The sequence below is a fragment of the Heterodontus francisci genome, chromosome 23, assembly GCF_036365525.1.
Source record: "Heterodontus francisci isolate sHetFra1 chromosome 23, sHetFra1.hap1, whole genome shotgun sequence".
Classification (NCBI taxonomy): Eukaryota; Metazoa; Chordata; class Chondrichthyes; order Heterodontiformes; family Heterodontidae; genus Heterodontus; species Heterodontus francisci.
The window spans coordinates 4,830,985-4,856,002 of record NC_090393.1 but is presented as its reverse complement, the minus strand read 5'-3'; the positions used below and the strand labels follow the sequence as shown (position 1 = coordinate 4,856,002).

The window sequence follows — 25,018 nt, the reverse complement described above, 5'->3', positions numbered from 1 at the left end:
GGTCATTGAATATATTCAAAACTGAGTTAGACAGATTCTTGATCTACAAGGGAGTCAAGGGTTATGGGGGGCAGGCAGGAAAGTGGAGTTAAAGTCCCAATCAGATCAGCCATGACCTTATTGAATGGCAGAGCAGGCTCAAGGGGCCGAATGGCCTGCTCCTGCTCCTAATTCTTATCTGCTTATGTAATTCTGCCAATGTCACAGTGAAACAAACTGTTGGGAACCGAGTGAGAATGGAATGAGGACAGAGGATCTCCCACAGTCCCCAACGCCCCCACCCTCCCATAAATGCCATCCCTGCACCCCAAACTCTGAGCAGTCCCCCATTGACAACAGGGCTGAGATCAGCATGAAACTACTTCCAGTGGCAGGACAATTGGTAACCAGAGGACAGAGATTGAAGGTACTTGGCAGAGGAACCAGAGGGGGAGATGTGGAGAATTATTTTTACGCAGTGAGTTGTTGTGATCAGGAACGCGCTGCCTGAAAGGGCGGTGGAAGCAGTTTCAATGGTAACTTTCAGAAGGGGAATTGGAGAAATACTTCAAAAGGAAAACATTTGCAAGACAATGGGTAAAAAGCAGGGGAGTGGGACTCACTGGATAGTACAAGGATCATACTGCACAGCAGGAGACCAATGTGGAAGATCATGAGTATGGTCGCATCAATGCTGCATCAAAACCTCACTGCACGTTCTTTCCATGTTGTTTGCTTTCCATGGAAATACTAAGGAACCTAACTGTGCTGGTCAGGAATGGACAGGTTTAGATTAAGGGATGGGGGAGCTTTAGACGGTGTAAAATTGACAATAGCAAAGTGGCAGCTGCTTCACATCTGGTCCATTTTTGATTCCGTCACTGACTCTCACCAATTCTACAGTATCAGACAATGTCAAGATCAACCCCATTGGACCAGTTTGATAAAAGCTAAAAGAAAAACCATGTATAAATGTACAACAAACACACAGCAAGGAGACAATCAGCTCACAGATGAACTTGTCTCTCTGTAAACCAGCTTTTCAATATTCCTAACTAAGGTTAGAGGATAATTGAGAAACTGCAATGTTCTAGCTCCTGCTCAGAGCCCAGGAAATCCAACATTTGTGTTTAATGCAGAGCCCTGCAGACAGGAGCTTAGTTTCAAGATGGAAAAGGAGTTCATTCAAATCTGTGAACGCTATACATAATACAATACACAGAGCCTTGCAAACGTCTCTTAGACATACAGCAAGAGGTAATTACAGACTTCCCCATGATTATAATTGCTGTTGTTTGCTTTCAGAGTCATGGAAACTAGTGGGACCTAATTTATCTCAAATTGTTCGGGTGGAAGGTAATTCAGATGTATACAGATCTCAGCCAAACACAGTGGAAAAAATGCAGAAAATGAAAAATGGGGGGAAAAAAGATTTGACATTCTAATCTACCTTATCAGAAATTATTATGCTTCTATTTACATAGGAACTGGAACGGTTCATTCACCATCGCAAACCTGTTTCAACATTCAATCTGTTCCTCAACTCCATTTACCTGCCTTGGTTCTGTAACCCTTAATCCCCTTACCCAGCAAATATCTATCAATCTCAATCTCAAAATCTTCATTTGACTCCCAGTCTCAACAGTTATTTGAGGGAGCGAGTTCCAGATCTCCACTATCCTCGGTGTGAAAGTGTTTCCCCTGAACAGCCTGGCTCTCATTTTAAGGTTCTGCCCCTTGTTCTGGACTCCCCCCCCACCCCACGCACCCCCCAACTCCACCCCACGCAACCAGAGAAAATAGTTTCTCTCTATCGACCCTGTCAAATCCTTCAATCATCTCAAGAACCTGAATTAGATCACCCCCCAGTCTTCTATACTCGAGGGAATACAACAAGGCCAGACAATGCAAAGTGTCCTCATAATTTTTTTATTCGTTTTTTGTGGGATGTGGATGTCTCCGGCTAGTCCAGCATGTGCTGCCCATCCTTAATTGCCCTTGAACTGAGTGGCTTGCTAGGCCATTTCAGAGGGCAGTTAAGTGTCTGCCACATTGCTGTGGATCTGGAGTCCCATGTAGGCCAGACCAGGTAAGGATGGCAGATTTCCTTCCCTAAAGGACATTTAACCCTTTAAGCCCTGGGTGAATCTGCATTGCACCCCCTCCAAGGCCAATATATCCCTCCTGAGGTGCAGGGCCCAGAATTAAACACAGTTACTCCAGATAGAGTCTGACCGGAACAGAACACAGTTACTCCGGATGGGGTCTGACCGGAACTGAACACAGTTACTCCGGATGGGGTCTGACCGGAACTGAACGCAGTTACTCCGGATGGGGTCTGACCGGAACTGAACGCAGTTACTCCGGATGGGGTCTGACCGGAACTGAACGCTGTTACTCCGGATGGGGTCTGAGCTGAACGGAGCGCAGTTACTCCAGATAGAGTCTGACCGGAACTGAACACAGTTACTCCGGATGGGGTCTGAGCAGAACTGAACACAGTTACTCCGGATGGGGTCTGACCGGGACTGAACACAGTTACTCCGGGTGCGGTCTGACCGGAACTGAACACAGTTACTCCGGATGGGGTCTGACCGGGACTGAACACAGTTACTCCGGGTGGGGTCTGACCGGAACTGAACGCAGTTACTCCGGGTGGGGTCTGACCGGAACTGAATGCAGTTACTCCGGGTGCGGTCTGACCGGAACTGAACACAGTTACTCCGGATGGAGTCTGACCGGAACTGAACACAGTTACTCCGGGTGCGGTCTGAGCAGTGCTTTATACAACTGCAGTACAACTTCCATGTTTTTCTATTTCTGCCACTTTGGGGTAAAGGTCGACATTCGGCTTTTTAATTCATTTTTGCACCTGTCCACTAATTAACACATTTTGTACTTTTCCATTATTTTAAAAGTCTATGATTTGTGTGACTGTGATGAAAATATACTTTTTGCCTGTGTTGAATTTTTAAACTTATAAAACACCATGTAATGAATGAATATCCATTCAAGAGAAAAGCTCAGATCAGACAGGTTGGCTGGAGATGGATTCTTCAACAAAAGGTGGGTCTGGAAATTTGGCTGTGACTAATTTTGGATGCACAGGTGGTGTGGAGTGCATTGCCTGCATCTGAATGGTGATGTCTGAGGTTCCCCTACTGGGCACGGGACCTGATTGTAGTTGAGCTGACAGAATAATCAGCGCTTGCTGGCAAAGAGTTAGGCGCTATCGGGCAACTGGGTTGGGATGGTCAGCAATGAGGATAGATGGGGTGAGGGAATTGGGGAGCCAGTGGTGATCGGTTCCTGTAATGTGGGGTTAAGAGCAGCCCTCCTGCTCATGCTGACCCAATGTTCAGCTACGTTACTTCCCTCGCCAGTTGCCAGATTATCGCTGGGGTTTGCCACCTCGGGCGTAGCCCACTGGCTGCCTCAGCACAAACCAATCTTGGCCAGCGGACCTCAAACAGGCATTAGGTGCCTTATTTGCATATAAAAAAGGTATGAACACCTGCTTCAGGTGTAGGAATAGGATGCCCTTTGTTTGTTCTGACCCAAAATGATAGGCAGCACAATTCCTGATGGAAATGTCCACCATATTGGGGATGGATTGGGCCAATTAGCACCTGTAAAATGGGTGCCAAATTTTAGGCCAAGATGACTCAATCATCATCCGCCCTTCATAAACCTGAACTCATCCAAAACTCTGCTGCCTATCTCCTAACTTTCACCAAGTCTAGTCCCCTCCATTGGCTCCTGCTCCTCCAATCTGAACTCTTGCGCATTCCCAATTTTCATCGCTCCACCATTGGCGGCCTTGTCCTCAGCTGCCTGGGCCCTAAGCTCTTGGATTCCCTCCTTAAACCTCTCTCGCCTCCCTTAAGATGCTCCTTAAAACCTACTCAATATCTCCTTATGTGGCTCGGTGTCAAATTCTGCTTGGTAATGGCTCCCTGTGAAGCACCTTGGGATGCTTTATGATGTTACAGGCATTATATAAATACAATTAGTTACTGTTGGTGTCAATCAAACTGAGTCCACCACTAGTATCAAATACCCACAATCATGTGGAATAAATCACGGTCCAATTTCCACGGCAACATCAGAATACAGAAATAGAAAATGAAAAAAGTAATCAAGAAACTGGAGAAAAGAACGCTTCTCCCTGTAATGTTTTATTTATCAAAGTTTGGCTCCAGTGCTGATTTGATTCTAGAAATAATTTTCATCAGTCTGGTGTCTAGCTGAGCTTTAATCCCCTTTCATTTACAGGACTCAGAAGAAACACAGTTCTCGCATTCGTCAACTTTTCTTTGTTTTCAATCTTTAAGATTTATTCTTGGAAAAAAAATGTTATTGAAATTTTAACTGAGATACTTTGGCTGCTTGGGCATAATAGCGAGGCAGCACTTCATTGTACAACATGAATGGGCCCAATTTGCCCATTCAGCTGGAGGAAAATCTCCCATGGCATCATTACATGGTATACCATAGTCTCGGCCAATATTCTACCCTGGAGCAAGACTAAATAACACAGAGTAGCTGGACATTCATCTCATGTCTGTTTGTGGGATTTTACTATGCACAAATTGGCTGCTGTATTTACTGAAACACTAACAATTATGAGGGATTTTGATAGACTAGACAGAGAAACTGGTTCAACCGAAAAGAGGGTCAGTAACCAGAGGGCACAGAATTAACATAATTGGAAAAAAAAACAGATGTGGGGAGGAGGAGAACTTTTTTAAAAAAAAGCTGGAATAAATCGCACCTGATTTATTCCGATGCTGTCTGTGAGACATTAACTATTAATGAAACAGCTAGAAGTGTAAAGAGGTAGTGTGTGTTTGTTCACTGCGATGGGCATTAATACAAAGACCTGAGTTCCTATGCAGAGAAATCGAAGTATTGATTACAGCCCACAGGAGATTGAATCAGCGAGCTTGCAGAAGGCTTCTCCTGGGAACAGAGAATATTTTCAAACAAGCCAAGCTTTTATAACAGGGATGAGGGACCTTCTGTTATGTGGAAAGACTGGAGGAGCTGGGATTGTTCTCCTTAGAGGGCAGATTTGATGCAGGCATTCAAACGTTATAAAGATGTTTTGATAGAGTAGATAGCGAGAAATTTAAGTTAATTGGCAAAAGAACCAGAGGGGGAGATAAGGAGAATTTCTTTTACTCAGTGAGTTGCTGTGATCTGGAACGCGCTGCCTGAAAGGGCGGTGGAAGCAGATTTAATAACTTTCAAAAGGTATAAACTTTCATTGGATAAATACTTGAAAGGAAAACATTTACAGGGCTATGGGGAAAGAAGAGGGGACAGTAGGACTAATGGGATAGCTTTTTCAAAGAGCCAGCCCAGACATGGAGGGCTGAATGGCCTCCTTCTTTGCTGTAAGTTTCAATGATTCTATAAAGAGCAAATGTTCTTCAAAAATAATCCACAGGGTGCAAGCATTTTGGAACATTCCAAGAATGGGATAAGGCTCTAAAGTTCCTTCTTTCTTATTTTTTGCTTTCCATATTTTCCTTCTAATCTTTTAAGGATTTCCTTTCATAAACTATGGGCTGAAAAACTCTGGCCAATGTTTTCAAAAAGATGTTGAAATTGCCACTTCTTTTCTCAGATGATTCACAAAGTCACGGGAAATGATAAATTTCATTTCAGATTTTGACATCCATTTCCAAAAGTTGCAAATTGCTGACCCAGTGTCATTTGAGTCCTGGGAATAATTTTAACTTGGTAATCCTACACATGTCTGTCAGTCATTTTACTACATGCTCCCTACAGGAGCTCAGTCACAGGAGATCACATTCATCAAACTTACCCTTTCATCAAATTTTAAATCCCAAGAAAAATTCAGACTCAATTTTTAATTTAGTTGTTGAAAATACAATGGGGGAATTTTAACTGGCAGCAGGATTGTGGGGGAGGGAGGAAGGGCGGGTGGGGAAAGGGGCCCAATATTGACAGCATTAAAGCCAGGCTGATTTAACTCTCGGGTCCTAGACCCATGTCACCGGCCAGCTGCCTGCCTGAAATGGGTAGAAATTGGGAATGAAGGCAAGGCAATGAGTCGCAAAGTGGGGCTTCCCGGAGGGTCTCGGGAAAGAGGGAAGGGACCAAGGGGGAAACCACAGCAAGGGAGGCCTAAATGTTCCTTGTGGGGCCCGAAGCTCTTCTGAATTTTACCAGCCCCTCAGCACCACGGGTCGCAGAGCGGAGGCCAGTAAAATTTTGCCATAACGCTGAGAAGGGCCCGCCGCATATTACCAGCAGCGGGGGGGACCTCGGTGCAGCCCCCCACCTGCCACCTGGCGGTGGGCCCTTCATCTGCATATTCAAATGAACATAATTGAGATGCTAATAAACTTACCTGCAGTCGGCGGATGTCCCACGCCAATATTCGGCCTCCATGCGTCTTCGGAACTCCACACAGAGCTCCGAGGCGAGAACCTGGTGGGAGGGGGGAGGAATAAAAATTTCAGGGCGGGAGGGGTGGGGAAAATATTTGTTATTGTCTGTGGGTATGGTGGGAAGGGGTTGAGGGTCAAAGGGAACAAATGTCAGGCGGGAAAAGTTTGTGAGACTAATAAAATGTTATCATGTTGGTAGAGGGCAATTAATGATTTAGCCATTGGGGATGGGATACGTGATTGACACCTGACATAACATTTTATTTTTAATTCCCGGAGATCAGGACTTTTACATTTTACAATGTAACTGAAGGACTTGAAGCCCTTTAAAAATGGCGCCAGTGCCTGCGCGGTGGTGCTGGACACTATTGCTGGGGACGCAGCAGCCACCCCGACATGTCACCGGGGGCTGCCATTCCGCCCCCACTATTTAAATGAACCCCCGCGTGTAATATCACGTGGGCTCCTCGGCGGCCCTTCCGTATCGGAAGGCCGTTGAGTCGAAAGCACGCCACCCAGGAACGTGGCGTGCGATTAAAATTCAGCCCTGAAAGTAAGAAAGCCCCAACTTAATCGGACTTTTCCCATCCCGGATCCTCTTTTTGTCGTTTCTCCCTAGCAAGGCGGCCACAATGATTTCTCAACTCCGGTCAGAGTTCAAATCCTAGTTGGTGCCTGATCTAAGATTTAAAGAACGGCTCCATAGACTTTAGACGAGTGCATTTGCCACATGCTCAGGAGAGCAGGTTAAAATCAGGATCAGTGCTAAACAGGCGGGAAATAAGCTGGTAAAGTTTCTGCTGGGCGGGAGGGTTGAAATTACCCCAATAATAATAACGTGCAGACGCACCCTGACAGAGAAACTGAACCTACAATAAGGGAGAGTAAACATTAACTACACATTTGCTAAAAACTGCTTACTTTTCCTGTGGAAAGCCTCGCCAGGGATCGAGATGTAGCTCATTCCTCGAGAGGGGAAACGGTAATTGGTCAGGCTGGAGCCATGTGGAACTTTGACTAACGAGTAATCTGTGAACAGAAAGAAAGCAATTCTTTTAATATTGCTCTCCCTCTCCAGAAACAGTAATGAATCGCACCCGATTTATTTCCGATGCAGTCTGTGAGACATTAACTATTAATGAAACAGCTAGAAGTGTAAAGAGGTAGCGTGTGTTTGTTCACTGCGATGGGCATTAATGCAAAGACCTGAGTTCCTATGCAGGGAAATCGAAGTATTGATTACAGCCCACAGGAGATTGAATCAGCGAGCTTGCAGAAGGCTTCTCCTGGGAACAGAGAATAATTCTTCAACATTGAACACAGGGATGAGGGATTTCAGTTATGTGGAGAGACTGGAGAAGCTGGAATTGATCTCCTTAAAGCAGAGAAGGTAAAGGGGAGATTTAATAGAGGTGTTCAGAATTATGGAGATGTTTTGATAGAGTAAATAAGGAGAAACTGTTTCCAGTGGCAGGAGGGTCAGTAACCAGAGGACACATGTTTAAGGCAAAAGAACCCAAATGAGATCAGGAGAATTTTCTTTTTGCACTGAGTTGTTTTGATCTGGAATGTGCTGCCTGAAAGGGTGGTGGAAGCAGATTCAATAGTAACTTTCAAAAGAGAATTGAATAAATACTGGAAGGAGTTAAAATTTATTAGGCTATTGGGAAAGAGCAGGGGAGTGGGACTAATTGGATAGCTCTTTCAAAGTGCCAGCACAGGCACGATGGGCTGAATGGCCTCCTTCTCTGCTGTAAGATTCTACGCTGGTCAGTTCCTTCTCAGCCTGAAGACAGGTTGTCCATTTTAAACAGTCATCAACAGCGGGCAGCTCACAATGTGGTTGGCCGGTGTGCCAACAGGTTGTGCCAAGAATCAGTGAGGATGTGCAAGTGCAATAGCAGCTGATCGCACAGGGAGTCCTCGGTCCAGGCTCACCCCACCTGACAACCTCTCCAGAGCAGACAGGACCTCCCTGTCTGCACTCTCATGTCTCTGGCCTGTCACAGAACAACATCAACAGGATCTTGGAGCAAGTTGGACGGCCGCCGGCTAGTGATATATCCTAGCGAAGAATTGGAGGAAGTCGGGTGTGGCACAATAAATGCCCACATTGTAGCATTCACACCTTGGAGTCAGAAGATTGTGGCTTTGAGTCCTACTCCAGAGACTTGAGGACATAATCCAGGCTGACATTCTCAGTGCAGTACTGAGGGAGTGTTGCACTCTCAGAGGTGCTGGCTTTCAGATGTGATGTTAAATTGTCTGCCCTCTCGGATTGATGTACATCCTATGAAACTATTTGAAAAGCAGGGGATATCTCCCCAGTGTCCCAGCCAATAATTAGACCTCAAAGAGCACCACCTAAAGCAGATGATCAGGTCAATTGCTGTTTGTGGGCTTGCACTGGGAGCAAATTGTTTGCCGTGTTTTCCTACATTCCAACAGCGAGTGAGCAGCCCTAGGTTTTAAACTAAGAGATTAGGGTATAATTTAGTTCAATTTAAATGACGGTATTTGAAATTTTCATCAGCTGCTGTTTGAATATCTGTTTGTAGCAAAACAACACAATATGAAGTCAATAATCATCTCAAGCCCACAAGGTGAATCCATTTTTTTGACCATAAATTCTAAATTAAATTCGTGACTGATGGGGAAGAGTTATTTGGTCGGAGATTCATTCCCAGTTGAGATGCTGCAACAATAGGCATCAGTTCTGTATTAACACAGGGCAACAACTGGACAATGTTGTCAGATATAAACAGCATCAGACTCAAAAGTGAACAGGAAGCAAACTATCTCAGGTGCTGGAAATCTTAAACAGAAACAGAACTCATTAGAAACACTCAGTGGGTCCATCAGCGTCTGTGGAAAGAGAACCAGTGAATAATGTTTAAAATGGGGATCCTTCACCAGAACTGAACTGAGCAGTGTTTAAAAAGGAACAGAACAGAAGGGGGACGGAGGCGGGTATGAAATATAAACACACATAAACAATGGAATTTACAGCTCATTCTGTTTCTACCCTTGTGCGTGTTTGCTCATATCTGTGTGTGGCTACGTGTATTTCTGCCCCTCCTCTTTGGCCTGGAGAGGAAAGGACAAGAGGAACTTGGGCAGAAACAGACTTTAAAACACATACCAGCCACTGCAGAGGTTCCCTCAATGCTGACAACCGAGGTCGGGTTTCCCTCCAGACTGCTTGCCACATGAATCATGACCCTGTCGACCGTCCCAATCAATCCACTTACAACAGTCGCAGACTGAGGGCATAAAACAAAAATTAAGATGCAACGCCTGCTCTTACGACAGATTTAAGAGGAACCGATAAATAATTAGTGCTGCACTGGAATCCAAAACTAAAACAGTGTGAGAAAGATGGCAATGAAAATAACTGCAGCTAATTAATACCAAGAAAATAAAGTCCTACAAATTACAGCAGAGGAGGAGGAAATTCAGCCCCTCAAACCTGTGGCAGCTGTAGCTCAGCGGGTAGCAGTCTCACCCCTATATCAGGGGAGCTGTGGGTTTAAGACCCACTCCAGAGGTTTCAGCCCAGAAGTCTAGGCTGCTGCTTCTGAGAGAGTACTGTATGGCCATCTTTCAGGTGCAATATTAAACTGAGGTCCCATCTGCCCTTTCAAGTGGATATAAAATATTCCACAGCTGCTATTATTGAAGAAGAGCAGGGAAGTTCTTCTGTGATATTCTGGTCAATGTTTACTACTCCTCCAAAAGCACATGAATCTCAGCATTTATCTCATTGCGATTGGTGGGATCTTGCTGTGTACAAATTTGTTTCCCTGCAAAACTTTAGAAGTATTTCAATGGGAAGCCTGGTTCTCACTTGCATTATCCACCTGCCATCTGTCATACACACCCTTTTTCTGCTTCATCTTACTCTCTATCTCTTTAGACATCCAGGGACTCTGGATCTGTTTGCCCTACCTTTCCTCCTCGTGGGAATGTACCTTGACTGCACCCAAACTATCTTTTCTTTAAAAGCAGCCCATAGTTCAGTTAAAGGTTTGCCACCCAATCTTTCAATCCAATTTACCTGGGCCAGATCTGTCCTCACTCTATTGAATTTTCCCTCCCCCAATTAATTATCTTTGTTCTAGATTGCTCCTTGTCCTTTTCCATAACTAACCTAAACATTATGATACTTCCAAATGTTCGCTTCCTGACACTTGATCCACTTGGCCCACCTCATTCCCCAGAACCATATCCAGCAATGCCTCCTTCCTCGTTGGACTGGCAACATATGGATGTCAAAAATTCTCTTGAACACACTCTAAAAACTCTTTCCCCACTCTGCCCTTTGCACTATTACTATCCCAGTTTCTATTAGGATAATTAAACTCCCCCATTATAACTGTTCCATAATTTTAAACATAAAATAATTAGTAGACTAACATAATAAAACATTCTATTAAACCATAAAGCTAAAGACAATTTAGGAAGGGACTTGAAAAACCAAAATATCCATCTTATTTCTTCATTTGCTCTGAGTCATTTCAGTAAAACAGGTTGATGGATACCTATGCAAAACGAAAAAGGGAAGTGTACAGTTTATGAAGTGAGTTTTCTATTTGGATAGGAGGTGTTAGCTGCAGCTCAGGGGGTAGCACTCTCACCTCTGAGGTAGAGGATTGTGGGTTACTTGACTTAGAGACTTGACCACAAAACCCAGGCTGACACTTGCAGCACAGTACTGAGGGAGTGCCACACTGTCAGTGGTGTTACCTGCCAGGTATTAAACTGAGGCCCCATCGGCCCTTGCAGGTGGATGTAAAAGATCCCATGGTACTATTTGAAGAAGAGCAGGAGACTTCTTCCTGATCAATGTTTCTCCTAATCCAACATCATTAAAAATAAATTATCTGGTTATTTATCTCAATGTGGTTAATGGGACCTTGCTATGAGCAAATTGGCTGCTGCATTTCCTGTGTTATAAACAGTGACTTCTCTTCAAAAGTACTTTATTGGTTATGAAGTGGTTGGGATGTCCTGAGATGGTGAAAAGCAAGATAGAAATTAAAGTTCTGTCTTTAGTGTAGAGCCTCACTCTGCAGAGAGTTAAATCATGAAGATTGTCTGTGGGGTTTCCCTAAATGCCGTCACAGTGGGATGGTTCATTCTAATCTACACTCTTTGACGAATGTGAAATCTCCCCCAGCTTGAATTGATCAGTGATTTTACTCCACACCCTACAAACCAACGACAAGCGCACCTCCTAGTTCACTGCTAACATCACCAACTGCAACCTGGTAACTGACCCGAGTGGTGAAGCCCCAGGTATCAACCTCCCATAGAAAATCTGGACGACCCGCAACCACGTGAGGACGAACCAGGGAAGATGCGACCACTTGCTCCACAAGTGGAACATGAGGACCAACTCAAATTGAGACTCTGGCCACCCAATTCAGACCATCACCCACATATTGAACCCTGAGAGATCCATTCCTGGTGCCATCACAACCACTCACACTGCGTCAGCTGAATGGATTGTTAACCTCAATATCGAACTATAACTGCTTCCCCAGCCGTACAAATATACCTGGAGATAAATGAAGGAGGTACTATTCAACACAATGACTGATAAGGCCAGCAATAGTCAAGAAAACACTCCCTACCTCAGCTGTTCCACTCCAACTGGGCAAGGCCAGAACTTCACCCACAGTCTGCAGAAAGTTCTGGAAAAGCAACAAAATAATCCACTAAAATAAAAGCAAAATACTGCAGATGCTGGAAATACACAGCAGGTCTGGCTGCATCTGTGGAGAGAGAAGCAGAGTTAACGTTTCAGGTCAGTGACTTTTCATCAGAACTCAAAAATAATCCAGTTAGATATTAACACCATCGATTTGGGATGTGCTGCTCTGTGCCAGACTCTATCCTGAACAACACTCAGGAGGGCTATGGCAGATAGTCTGTGACGCCATGAGAGTTTTTTGGACATTGAAGTCTTGACTGCACGTTCATACCAACTCACTGCAACAAGAAGAAGTTGCATTTATATAGTTACTTTAACATTGTAAACTGTCCCAAAGTGCTTCACAGGAACATTATCAGACAACACTTGGCACTGAACCATATGAAAAGATATTACGACAGGTTGAAGAGGTAGGTTATAAGGAGCGTCTTGAAGGTGGAGGGATTCAGGGAGTGAATTCCAGAGCTTAGGGTCCAGGTAGCTGAAGGCACGGCCGCCAATAGGGGAGTGATGAAAATCGGGGATGCTCAAGAGGTCAGAATTGGAGAGAGTGCAGAGATCTCGGAGGATAGTAATTTTGGCGAAGGTTACAGAGATGGGGACAGGGTGAGGCCATTGGAGGGATTTGAAAACAAGGATGAGAATTTTTACATTTGAGGTGTTGCTAGAGCAGGAACCAATTTAGATCAGCAAGCAGAAGGGTGCTGGATGAACAGAACCTGGTGGGAAATTTGGATGATTTCAAGTTTACAGAGGAAGCAAAATAGGAGGCCAGCCAGGATTGCATTGAAATATTCGAGTCTGGAGGGAACAAAGTCATGGACGAGGGTTTCAGCAGCAGGTGGCTGAGGCAGGGGAGTGTAGACTTTCATCTTCACTACCCAGATGGTCATATTTCAGAACCCACTTGATTTACTCGTAAAGTCTCTTTGGTTGATTCTAGGTTGTGGGCACCCCTGGTGAGGTCTCTTATGGTCCATCTCCAATTACCCCCAAGAAGGTTAGAGAGATGGATCAGCCAGGTCAATGGTCATCATGAGTCAACCTCATAGTGTGGGACTGGAGTCAAGTGTAGGCCCAGACTGGGTAGGATCCACTCCCTGAGGGACATTATTGAAGCAGTTGAGTCTAAGAGGACTTGACAGGGTAGATGCTGAGAGGCTGTTATCCCCTTGCTGGAGGGTCTAGAACAGGGTTGTCCAACCTTTTCGGGTGGAGGACTGCCTTACGCTTTTTGCTCAGCCCGGGGGTGGGGGGTGGGGGCCGTTGAGTAAATTTCAAAAGATAAAGGCATTAAAAATTTATCTCACTAATAAAAACAATAACAAATGTGCATTTTTGTGAAGAAGCTTTAAATAAGACTAATTTATTGACTTACTTTCTCGTCACTATATTGAAAACTGATTTAGTGAGATACCTGGCATTGTTTTTGTATGCATAAGTAGTCAATCTCTGCCTGTAGACTTGATGTAACAATATGGAGTATTCTGGATAGATGTCCATCTGTCAGGAATGAAATCTCTCTCTCTGTCTTTGTCTCTCCCTGTGTTTCCCCCCTCCTCCCGTGTTGTTCCCCCCTCTCTATGCCGTCCTTGCTGTCTGTGTTCCCCCCTCGCCGTTTCCCCTTTCTCTCTCTTTGTTACCCCCACTCTCTCTTTTTGTTCTCCCCCCCCCACCGACAGTTTCACTGAGCGGGTATGCTCAGCACAGCAGCTTTGTGGTTTGTCAGTTTGGTTAAAAACATCACGCTGCCAGTTTCACAGCTGATCTGTTGAAGCAGGAACCACGTCTCAAACATCAGACACATTCAGGGTTTTCCAGCGGGCTTTTAAAAAAAGTCGGAAAACCCCGAATCTGTCCGATGTTGGGAAGCGCATTCCTGCTTCAGCAACTCAGCTGTGAAACTGACAGTGCAATACTTTTAGAAAGGCTGCTCTGCAGCAAGACAAAGAGAAATTTCCCATCTCCAGTCACGGAGCCCTGGCGAGGAGGAGGAATGACCACAGGCCGGATGGAAACCTTTGGCGGGCCGGATCCTGGCCCGCGGGCCCTATGTTGAACAACCCTGGTCTAGAACTAGGGAACATAGTCTCAGAATAAGGGATCAGCCATTTAGGACTGAGATTAGGAGAAATTTCTTCACTCAGATGGTTGTGAATTTTCAGAATTCTCTACCCCAAAAGGCTGTGGAGGTTGAGTCATTGTGTCTATTAAAAACAGGGATCAATAGATTTTTGGACTCTAAGGGAATCAAGAGATATGAGAATAGTGCAGAAAGGTGGAACTGATGTAGATCAGCTATGATCTTATTGAATGGCAGAGCAGGTTCCAGGGGTTGAATGGCCAACTCCTGTTCCTATTTCTTATGTTCTTAGGGTTTTTAGCAACAATCCACCAGCTTTCATTTTATCTGATGCCGTTTCACAAACTTTATCAAGTTTAATTTCAACCCTTGCCCTGATGCGATGTGACCTCACAACCTCTAGCCCAGGATACCAGAAAGAATAATGAACCCAGAAAAATCTCCTCTTGCTATATCTACATTGCTCAGTCTCACTTTTCAAACCGATATCACAGCTCCTTTTCATCAAGTTGTCAATTAGTCCAACGTAACCTCAGTCTCATGGTGTTTCTTCCAAATGGAAAAGGAACCAATCAACTTTGGTTAAAAAGCTTGGACACTGAACCTCCGCTTACATCCAAGGCGACACACACAGATCTCAACACAAGTGGCAAACTATGTGATTATTACTTATGCAATAAGCATTACCTCAGTCAGGTTGGAAGCAGTTTGAAGCTGCAGAGTTTCATTGGGAAGGACTAAGGAAGAATCAAGGAAACCAACAGTAGTGACTGGATACTGAAACCTCTCTGTTCCCTCTTTTGGGTTGACTGTATTGGAGGAGTACGTGTCTGCAATGGGCTGAAAAGGATAAAGAATATTTTGATGAGACTGTATCACCAAAATTTCACTCGATTGCCCCCGTCCAAATTCAGAACCGTTCACAGAATAATTTTTAAGAAAATGAATTCCAGGTTTGGAGACTTACTAGAGCATCCGTTGTGGTAGAGCTGGAATCCAACTTCCCCAAGGGGGACAAGGACACACTTTCAGTGGTGCAAACAGGCAAGCCTGGGGAAAGATCATGGACACGGTCATTCATGGTTTTCCATTATTTACTTGAGTCTGTAAGATTTAAGGTAGTTATGGAAAAGGACAAAGATGGACCGGAAATAAAGATACTGAATGTGGTACCATTATTCAAGAGTAGTAGCAGGGATAAACCAAGTAATTACAGGCCAGTGAGTCTAACATCAGTGGTTGGGAAACTATTGGAAAAAATTCTGAGATACAGGATTAATCTCCACTTAGAAAGGCTGGGATTAATCAGGGATAGTCAACATGGCTTTGTCAGGGGGAGATAGTGTCTAACAAACTTGATTGAATTTTTCGAGGCAGTGACTAGGTATGTTGATGAGGGCAAAGCAGTTGATATAGTCTACATGGACTTCAGTAAGGCTTTTGATAAGGTCCCGCATGGGAGATTGGTTAAGAAGGTAAGAGCCCATGGGGTCCAGGGCAAATGGGATCCAAAATTGGCTTAGGGACAGGAGGCAGAGGGTGATGGTCGAGGGTTGTTTTTGCGATTGGAAGCCTGTGACCAGTGGTGTACCACAGGGATTGGTGCTGGAACCTTTGCTGTTTGCAGTGTATATTAATGATTTAGACGTGAATATAGGAAGTATGATCAGTAAGTTCGCAGATGACACGAAAATTAGTGGTGTCATAAATAGTGAGGAGGAAAGCCTTAGATTACAGGATGATGCAGATGGGCTGGTAAGATGGGCAGAGCAGTGGCAAATGGAATTTAATCCTGAGAAGTGTGAGGTGATGCATTTTGGGAGGACTAACAAGGCAAGGAAATATACAATGGATGGTAGGACCCTTGGAAGTACAGAGGGTTAGAGGGACCTTGGTGTACTTGTCCATAGATCACTGAAGGCAGCAGCACAGGTAGATAAGGTGGATAGGAAGGTATATGGGATACTTGCCTTTATTAGCCAAGGCACAGAATATAAGAGTAAGCAGGTTATGATGGAGCTGTATAAAACCTTGGTTAGGCCACAGCTGGAGTACTGTGTACAGTTCTGGTCACCGCACTATAGGAAGGATGTGATTGCACTGGAGAGGGTGCAGAGGAGATTCACCAGGATGCTGCCTGGGCTGGAGCATTTCAGTTATGAAGAGAGACTGGATAGACTGGGGTTGTTTTTCTTAGAGCAGAGAAGGTGGAGGGGGGACCTGATTGAGGTATACAAAATTATGAGAGGCATAGATAGGAAGAAACCTTTTCCCTTAGTGGAGGTGTCAATAACCAGGGGGCATAGATTTAAGTTAAGGGTCAGGAGGTTTAGAGGGGATTTGAGGAAAGACTTTTTTCACCCAGAGGGTGGTTGGAATCTGGAGCGCACTGCCTGAAGAGGTGGTAGAGGCAGGAATCCTCAACAACATTTGAGAAGTATTTAGATGAGCACTTGAAACACCATAGCATACAAGGCTACAGGCCAAGTGCTGGAAAATGGGATTAGAATAGATAGGCTTGATGCTGGTGCAGACATGGCGGGCTGAAGGGTCTGTTTCTGTGCCGTGTAACTCTATGACTTTGAGTCTGTGTGCATTTTATTACACACCATTTTCTAATAATCTGTGGCAGCTAAAATGGTTAATAAAAACAGAAGAGTTACAGAGGAGAAACACATCTCATAAAAAAGAATAGTTTTCATTTATATAACACTTTTCACAACCTCTGGATGTCTCAAAGTGCTTTACAGCCAATGAGGTACTTTTTGAAGTGTAGTCACTGTTGTAATGTAGCTGGGCCATTGATTTGGGATGTCCTGAGATATATTTGTGCCATAACTAAAACCACTTATTTCCACCTCCCTAACATTGCCCAACTTCATCCCTCTCAGCTCAACTGCTGCTGAAACCCTCATTTGTGCCTTCTTTACCTCTGGACTTGACTATTCTGATGCACTCCTGGCTGGTCTCCCACATTCTACCTTCCGTAAACTTGGGCAGCAGAGTTTTAAGTCACCTCATGTCTTAACTCGCACCCAGTCCCCTTTCAGCCATCACTCCTGTGCTCACTGACCTACATTGGCTCCCAGTCAAGGAATGTCTTGATTTTAAAATTCTCCTCCTCATTTTCAAGTCCTTCCATGACCTCGCCCCTCCCTACCTCTCTGTAATTTCTTCCAGCCCCTCCAACCCTCCCTATCTCTGTAATCTCCTCTAGCTCCACAACCCTCCAATATTTCTGCGCTCCTCTAATTCTGGCTTCTTGAGCACCCCCGATTTTAATCACTCCACCATTGGTGGCTGTGCCTTCAGTTGCCTGAGCCCCAAGCTCTGGAATTCCCTCCCTACACCTCTCTGCCTCCCCACCTCACTTTACTCCTTTAAGCAACTCTAACACCTACCTCTTTGACCACACTTTAGCTCATCTGACCTAATATCTCCTTATGTGGCTCGGTGTCACACTTTGTTTTACAACTCTTCTGTGAAGCACCTTGGGACATTTTATTGTATTAAATGAGCTATATAAATATAAGTTGTTGTTGTTGCAGTTGTTGAGCTAGTGAGAGGCACTATATAAATGCAAGTTCTCTCTTTTACTTTAGTTTACCTGTAGTGGCATTGTAGTACAGCTGAACCTCGTGTGGTGTGAGAGCACGTTCCCAAATCACAAATTCATCGAATGATCCTGTTATGTACTGACGATAGGACTGCTCATTTTTTGTGCCAATCACCAGGTTAGCGTATTGATTTTCGTAGTCTGGTTCCAGCTTCCCGTAAGTGTCATTGGTGCTGAATGTCCCGTTAACATAAATCTTCAGGCCACCAGCTGGAGTCCAGGTGAACAGAATATGTGTCCATTCGGGGCCTGGAAAGCAATGAGCTGAAATGAACTCTTGCATAAAGCTCAGCACTGGAATCCAAAATGTAACCAAGCTGTTATTTTTCCTTTGACTTTTCAAACCTTTACTTGTTTGATTGATTTCAGATTAGCACCGGATTTTACTGCTGCTGGTCAGAACTTCCTCCGAAGTGAATAGTTTTGCAAGCAATTTATTAAAGGGTCTCAAGGTGCAGAGTTTTTATGTTATTAAAGATGGCATAAAATGTCTGTGCATGCCAGTGAGTGAGTGTGCATGCAGACACACAACTACATACATAGATGAGCAGGGCATCAGTTAGCTTAGATGGCTAGAGTGTGGTGCAGAAAGATATCAACAGTGCGGGTTCAATCCCCATGCTGGCTGTGGTAGTTCATGGAGGCCTGCTGCTTGCCTTGCCCCATGCTTGCAGAGTGGTCACCCTCAAGCTATACATCACCCTAATGGAGAGGGATGCCTATCGCACATGCACTCATGCCAACACATGAATACAAAGACATCCATGAATGTAGACATACACACAGGCACAGAAGGACACACACACTAACACAGACATACAAAAACATACAGCTGCAGATGGATACACACATGTGAATGGACACAGATGGACAGACACAAACACACACATTGAAAAACATGCTTACTTTGCAAAATACACAACTTTCTGATGGTAGTAAATAAATTAACTAATATACAGTAACAGCCATCTGCTCACAAACATACAGGTAACCTTGAGAAACTAGTCCTCTGTCCTTCCAACATAACTCATACTGAGGACTGCAGAAAAGAAATTCCAAACACAGTTTTGTTTCAGGACCAACTTTGAAGTCACATTAACAGAATTTCTCATCACTGTTTTCTTGAATATTTGCATCTGCCAGCCTGTAACTTCACACAGTTCAAATAAATTTGATATTCCCCGCAGGACTCTTTATAAAATGGTTCCACATAAATTAAAAGCACAGAAACCATGCCAAAATTTCTCAATGGAAAAGTGAGATGCTTGTCCAGTTATTGAGGAATGTCCATCAGCACCAAATCGATCAGTGTCCTGGCAGGTGATGGACATCAGGTCATCAACTCATAAAGCACATACAGAGGCAGAGAGATTCAAATGAAACTGTCTCAAAGACTCCAAGGGATACAGAAGACTGCAAAAACAAGAGACACATGGCAATAATTTTAAGGCAGTAATCTAACTTTGGGTTCAGCTGACCCCCCCCCCCCCAACTGAAATGACTGGCTCGGAATCCCTGTCAGGCGTTCATTGTCCTGTGTTTTGTGTCTGTTCAGTGTAACGTTTCACTGTCAGTTAGCACCAGCTGTTTCATTCTTCTCTTCCTGAATCATTTGCTAGTAATTCTCTCCTGGTCATTCAGTTGGTTAACAGTTGGCAGGAAGTCCAATCTCAAATTTTATTTGTATATATGTCTGTGTGGCATGAGCTTGGTACAAAAGTGATTAATGGTTCGATAGGAAAAACTACAGTCACAGAGTAATAATTAAAATAATTATAGGAAAATATGGGAACAATTTTGACCATTGTTACTCCACTATGAATGCCCTAAGGAATACAGGAGCAGGAGGAGGTCATTCAGCCCCTCAAGCCTGTTCTGCCATTCAGTTAGAACATAGCTGATCTGTACCTTAACCATTTACCACACCCCCCCCCCCCCCACACCCCCACCCCCACCACCTCCCCCCCTTGGTTCCCCATTCCTCAATACCCTTGCCAACAAAAATCTATTGATCACAGTCTTTGATAATTCCAGTTGACCCCCGATTCAACAGCTTTTTGTCTCGGGGTGGGGTTGGGGAGTTCCAGATCTTCTACTTTGGATTCAGACTTCATTCTGTTTTTAGGCCTCAATGAATTGTAAGACTCAACAGGACGGAACATCATCGAATCTATCTTTCCACTATACTAGCTCACCACTATTCAAATAGTCGTTTGCTAGGACAGAACTTGAGAATCAGTGACAATAGAGACATGTTGTTGAAGCTTTTCGTCCTGCATTCATCAGGACAATACGCAAAAATAACCAATATAAGGGAAAACAACAGCTTATACTGCATGAGAAGAGAGTGCTGCTTGGTTGGCAAGTAAACTTTGATTGGTACAGGCATTGCCATGGAGAATGCACCAGTTTACGATGACTGACAGTTAACTGCCAAGCTTTGTTTGAAATATAAACCAGGCAGCTTGACTCTGATTGGTCAAGGCAATGCTCTGAGGAATGAACCAGCGAATGGCTGTCACTTATTGTGTTCAGCTGAAACAGGTGCAATGTGTGTACATGTTCTTTCTGTCTGCAAAGCACAGGGCCTTGTGTATTAATATATGTAGCTTCCAGTATGCGCAAAAGCACTACACTGCAAGCCCTAATGACAAACTTAAATTGGTTGTCAGTGTAATCTTTAGCACACTCAGGATTATTTAACAAATGTAATCCAATTGCGGAATGACATCTAAAGTTGGACACTGTGTTTTGAGTTTTGCAAGCCCACGCTGGTTGGGTACGGCCTGTACCTTGCCCATTGTGAATAGTGGAAGGGACATGTTGTTTGATACGATCCGCCAGTCTTTGGGACGTACGGCCTATATACCTAGCATCACACTGGCATTGAAATTCATATATCACATTACTTATTTGTGTGATAGGCAGAACATCCTTTTGGCTTGACAGCAGCATGCTGTTAGTGGTGAACACCACACGTGTTGCTACTGCATATTAGCAGCGTGAAACAGCTAGCTTCATTTGCTGCTCAAATTTTTGGGATACCATACCCTTGCAGGGTAATTTGAGGTGGACTGGTCACTTTTCAGGGCTGAAAATGAAGGCCTTAGCCCTGTTCATAAGTTTGCGCGATATACAGCGAGAAATGATCTGATCAGGGTAGCCATTGTCACGCAGGATGTCTTTGATTCACCCTATTTCAGCATTAAGCTTGCATGGTGAGCAAGTGGCTCGGGCCCTATTTACAAGGTTGTCGATATGGCCAATCTAGTAGCATGTAGAACTGTAAGGATCCCAATGTGTGTATTGACCAGTGAAGGTAGGTTTGCGGTAGACGGTGGTAGATAACCCCTTAACAGATTTCTCAACTAGTACGTCAAGGAAAGGGAGCTCATTTGTCTGCTCCGTTTCAAAGGTGAATTTGAGCGCAGGACCGAGCCCATTAAGATGTGTAAGGAAATTATTGCTGCGGATTCAAATATAGCAAACATATCATCTACATATCGGAAATATGGAAGTAGGAAATTAGGTGTCATTCCCTCAAAGACACGTTTCTCAAGGAACCCAACAAAGATGTTTGTGAGAGCTGGGCCTAGAGGGGATCCCATGGCAACACCATCTATTTGGGCAAGCATGGTGTCATTATAACTGAACTCAAATGCGCAAGTTGCCGAGTTCGTAAGGTCAATGAATACTGATTCACGTAATGGTGGTGGGTCTAGATTTCCATGATATAGTGCTGCAGCGCAAATATCTAAGGCTTCCTTAAGCGATACATTGGTGAATAAACTAGCAATGTAAAATGAACACATGGACACCGCATTGCTATCGATATGCAAGTCCTGTATAGTCTTCACAAATGTGAAGGAATTCTTCACCATGTATGTGGAGAACTTGCTCAAAACTGGTTGTAACAATTCACCCAACCATTTGGCCAATTCATGTTGTGCAGAACCGGTCATAGATAAGATAGGGCGGAGAGGGACATCACTTCTGTGTGTCTTGGGCAGCCCATTGTTACAACCAGTTTTGAGCAAGTTCTCCGCATACACAGTGAAGAATTCCTTCACAGTTGCGAAGACCATACAGGACTTGCATATTGATAGCAATGCCGTTTAATGTTTAACCAGCAGTTTAATGTTATCACCATTTTTCAAACTAGAATTCAAGTTCTAAAGCAACCTTTAGAATAAGATTGCTACAGAAACATCATGCTGCTTGTACTGCTGATCAAGTCAGGTTCCTCACAGCCAGAGTGCAAGTGCTCCTTTTCCATGTTCTGTACAATTTGGACTTGCAGGAAAGACCAACTCCACCCAGATCACTTAGATCCAGTCTTGAGTGAAGCTCAGTTTCTCTCTCTAGCTCACCTTTCCTTCAATGTCAGTGGGAACAGTTAATATTGATGCATTCAAATGCACGTTAGATAGATTTCTTTCAGAAAATAACATTTTGTGATTCAGTATCTGAGTAATTTGTGACCTGACGTGAGGTGAGTGGAGCGTGCTTGGGAGGAACTTTGGGTCTATGGTTCCTAAAGCTCTCCATCACTGGGGGTTTTCCCCACCTCATGTCTGGCTCTGTTGTCGACTCATTGATAGAAATTGATCGCTGTGATTGGTCAACAACTCCCATTATCATTGTATCATGTGACTGTCAGGATGACAGAAGGTGAACTCGAGGAACCTGGATCTTTTCTCATCTAGCAATTCCTGTCTTCCTGTGCCCCCAGGAAATTCACAGCAAACATTGACGGACTCCTGGGAAATCCCTGTCCTAACTTCTAAAAGATAGTCTAACCTACCCGAGAAAAGACATTAGAAAATGGGCAGTGTTAGCAAACAGCAGCTGCAAGAATAAAATGGGAATAAATCAATAATTAGGGAAAGTGCATGAATCTGATGACAGAAACTTGACGACCTCAATGATTCCTAGAGTTTCCAACGGCTGCAGAAACAGTTTGAAAACCTATCGTGTTGGTTAACATGTCAACAGCACATGATTCAAAGGACAAGTAAAGCAAGGGGCCACAAACTTACAAAAAAGGTACAGAGGGAAATAGCCATCGCTTACCTGGTGGGCTTATCATTGCTTTCCACCTGCGCAAGGTTTTACGGGTGTAAAATTCTACATAGCCGCTGTTAACTTTTGCGTAGATGGAGAATCCATTGGACAGCACCTTCTCACCAGAGGCCATGGCAGACCTGGACTGCTTCTCCAGATTTTTCCAGAAGAAGGAAAAGGTGACACCTGAAGGGAAGTTGGAAAAGGTTTAAACTGGAGCAAGAACAAGCACAGGGTGGAAATTGTGATCACTGCGGGTCTGGTACAAAGGCTGGATACACAAGCGTTGGAATGATTGCAGAGTGCAGCAAAACTGGGGCCAATGCCAAGTGGCACCCTAGAAGATTTGTTCAAGGCATTGGGCCCTGGCAGTAGTTATGCTCCCAAATGTCATCACTTCAAATCCCACTCCGACAAATCTGAGTTCAGAGTTCAGAGATACAGCACTGAAACAGGCCCTTCGGCCCACCGAGTCTGTGCCGACCATCAACCACCCATTTATACTAATCCTACACTAATCCCATATTCCTACCACATCCCCACCTGTCCCTATATTTCCCTACCACCTACCTATACTCAGGGCAATTTATAATGGCCAATTTACCTACCAACCTGCAAGTCTTTTGGCTTGTGGGAGGAAACCAGAGCACCTGGAGAAAACCCACACAGACACAGGGAGAACTTGCAAACTCCACACAGGCAGTACCCAGAATTGAACCCGGGTCGCTGGAGCTGTGAGGCTGCAGTGCTAACCACTGCGCCACTGTGCCGCCCCTGCTTATTAATGGGGAAGAAACAGCAAAACAAGATGTCGGATGATTGTTGAAAACCCAACCCGTCTCCCTAACCCTGGACAATATTTATTCCCCAAACAACATCACTTAAAAAAAAATTATCTGGCATTATCTCATTGTTCTTTGTGGGATCTTGCTGTGCGCAAATTGGCTGCTTTGTTTCCGAGATTACAACAATGACTATACTTCAAAAAGTGCGGCATTGGCTAGAAAGTGTATTGGGGCACCCTGAGGTCATGAAGGTCACTGTACAAATGCAATTGAAACCAACCTGCCTCACTGCACTCGGCTGGGTCACTAATGCAGGAGTTCTTGTAGCTTCCAAAGTGTAGGAAAGTAGCACCTGAGTCGCGGTTGAGGTAAATTCCCTTATTTACGACTCCTTCAACAATATCTAAAGGAGAAAGGAGCAAAGGGAACAGATTGAGTATTGGCAAATGAATTGTTGGTAGAGTCGCCAAACCTCCTGGATTGCCCTGGAATTAAAGATTGGTCTCCAGGATGTCTGTGAATAACGCGGGAGAAACATAGTTGGGGCATTAAAAAAAGTGATTTTTACTTAAGTTTCTTTGAACACTTTTGGAGATGGGAGAAAGGGCTGTTTGACTGACAGTCACACATCATCCAATAGGGTAACAAAGAATCTGTTTGCTTTCTGATTGGCTGTTGGAAGACGAGGCACTGTGGGGATGGATATGTTGGGTGACAAATGACAGGATTGCGAGGCAGGGAGATTAAAGGCAGAAAATCATATGATGAAACCTCCACAAATATGTCCAACCAGAGTTGGCAACCCTTGCTGTTGAAGACAGAATTGCAGACTTTGCAGAAACCTTGTGCAGCCATGAAGACTGTAGTTATACCATGCACTGGTGTGTCAGAGTTCGCAGCTGCGCAATGCTCACATTGCACTGTGGGAGGGGTGAGGATAGTGATTGTACTCTATACCTGTGTGTTTACATGTGAGGGAACACTCCCACTGGTCAATGATAAACGTTTTGCGAGTAATCCTGTTTGCTTTCCTCTTTCCCCATAACCTTGCAAATGTTTTCCCCATCAAGTATTTATCCAATTCCCTTTCGAAGGTTACGATGGAATCTGCTTCCACTGCCCTCTCAGGAGGTGCGTTCCAGATCACAATGACTTACCGTGTAAAAAAAAAAAGCTCATCGCTCCTCTCCTTCCTTTGCAAAATGACCCTAAAAGATCATTAGATTTGTAGAACTGTACCCCAATATAATCAGTACTTCAGAACCATACTTGTGGAATCGTACCCCGATATACGTGGGAGATATAATGAAGGAACTGTACCCCAATATAATTGGTAGATATAATTAAGGAACT

General features: G+C 44.2%; 1 protein-coding gene across 4 annotated transcripts in view; it reads right to left on the bottom strand.

Moving 5' to 3' along the window:
• The window catches only part of adgrd1 (adhesion G protein-coupled receptor D1), a 249,766-nt gene that overhangs the window by 203,203 nt on the left and 21,545 nt on the right, over window positions 1-25,018 (bottom strand). For all 4 annotated transcript variants that reach the window (XM_068054587.1, XM_068054590.1, XM_068054586.1 and 1 more), the window contains 8 exons: window positions 23,946-24,068; window positions 22,890-23,066; window positions 17,808-18,065; window positions 15,168-15,250; window positions 14,888-15,040; window positions 12,038-12,097; window positions 9,544-9,664; window positions 7,323-7,430 (listed from right to left, as the gene is read on the bottom strand). In XM_068054587.1, the coding sequence (XP_067910688.1) occupies window positions 7,323-7,430; window positions 9,544-9,664; window positions 12,038-12,097; window positions 14,888-15,040; window positions 15,168-15,250; window positions 17,808-18,065; window positions 22,890-23,066; window positions 23,946-24,068 (1,083 nt within the window). The remainder of the gene's footprint in view (window positions 1-7,322; window positions 7,431-9,543; window positions 9,665-12,037; window positions 12,098-14,887; window positions 15,041-15,167; window positions 15,251-17,807; window positions 18,066-22,889; window positions 23,067-23,945; window positions 24,069-25,018) is intronic.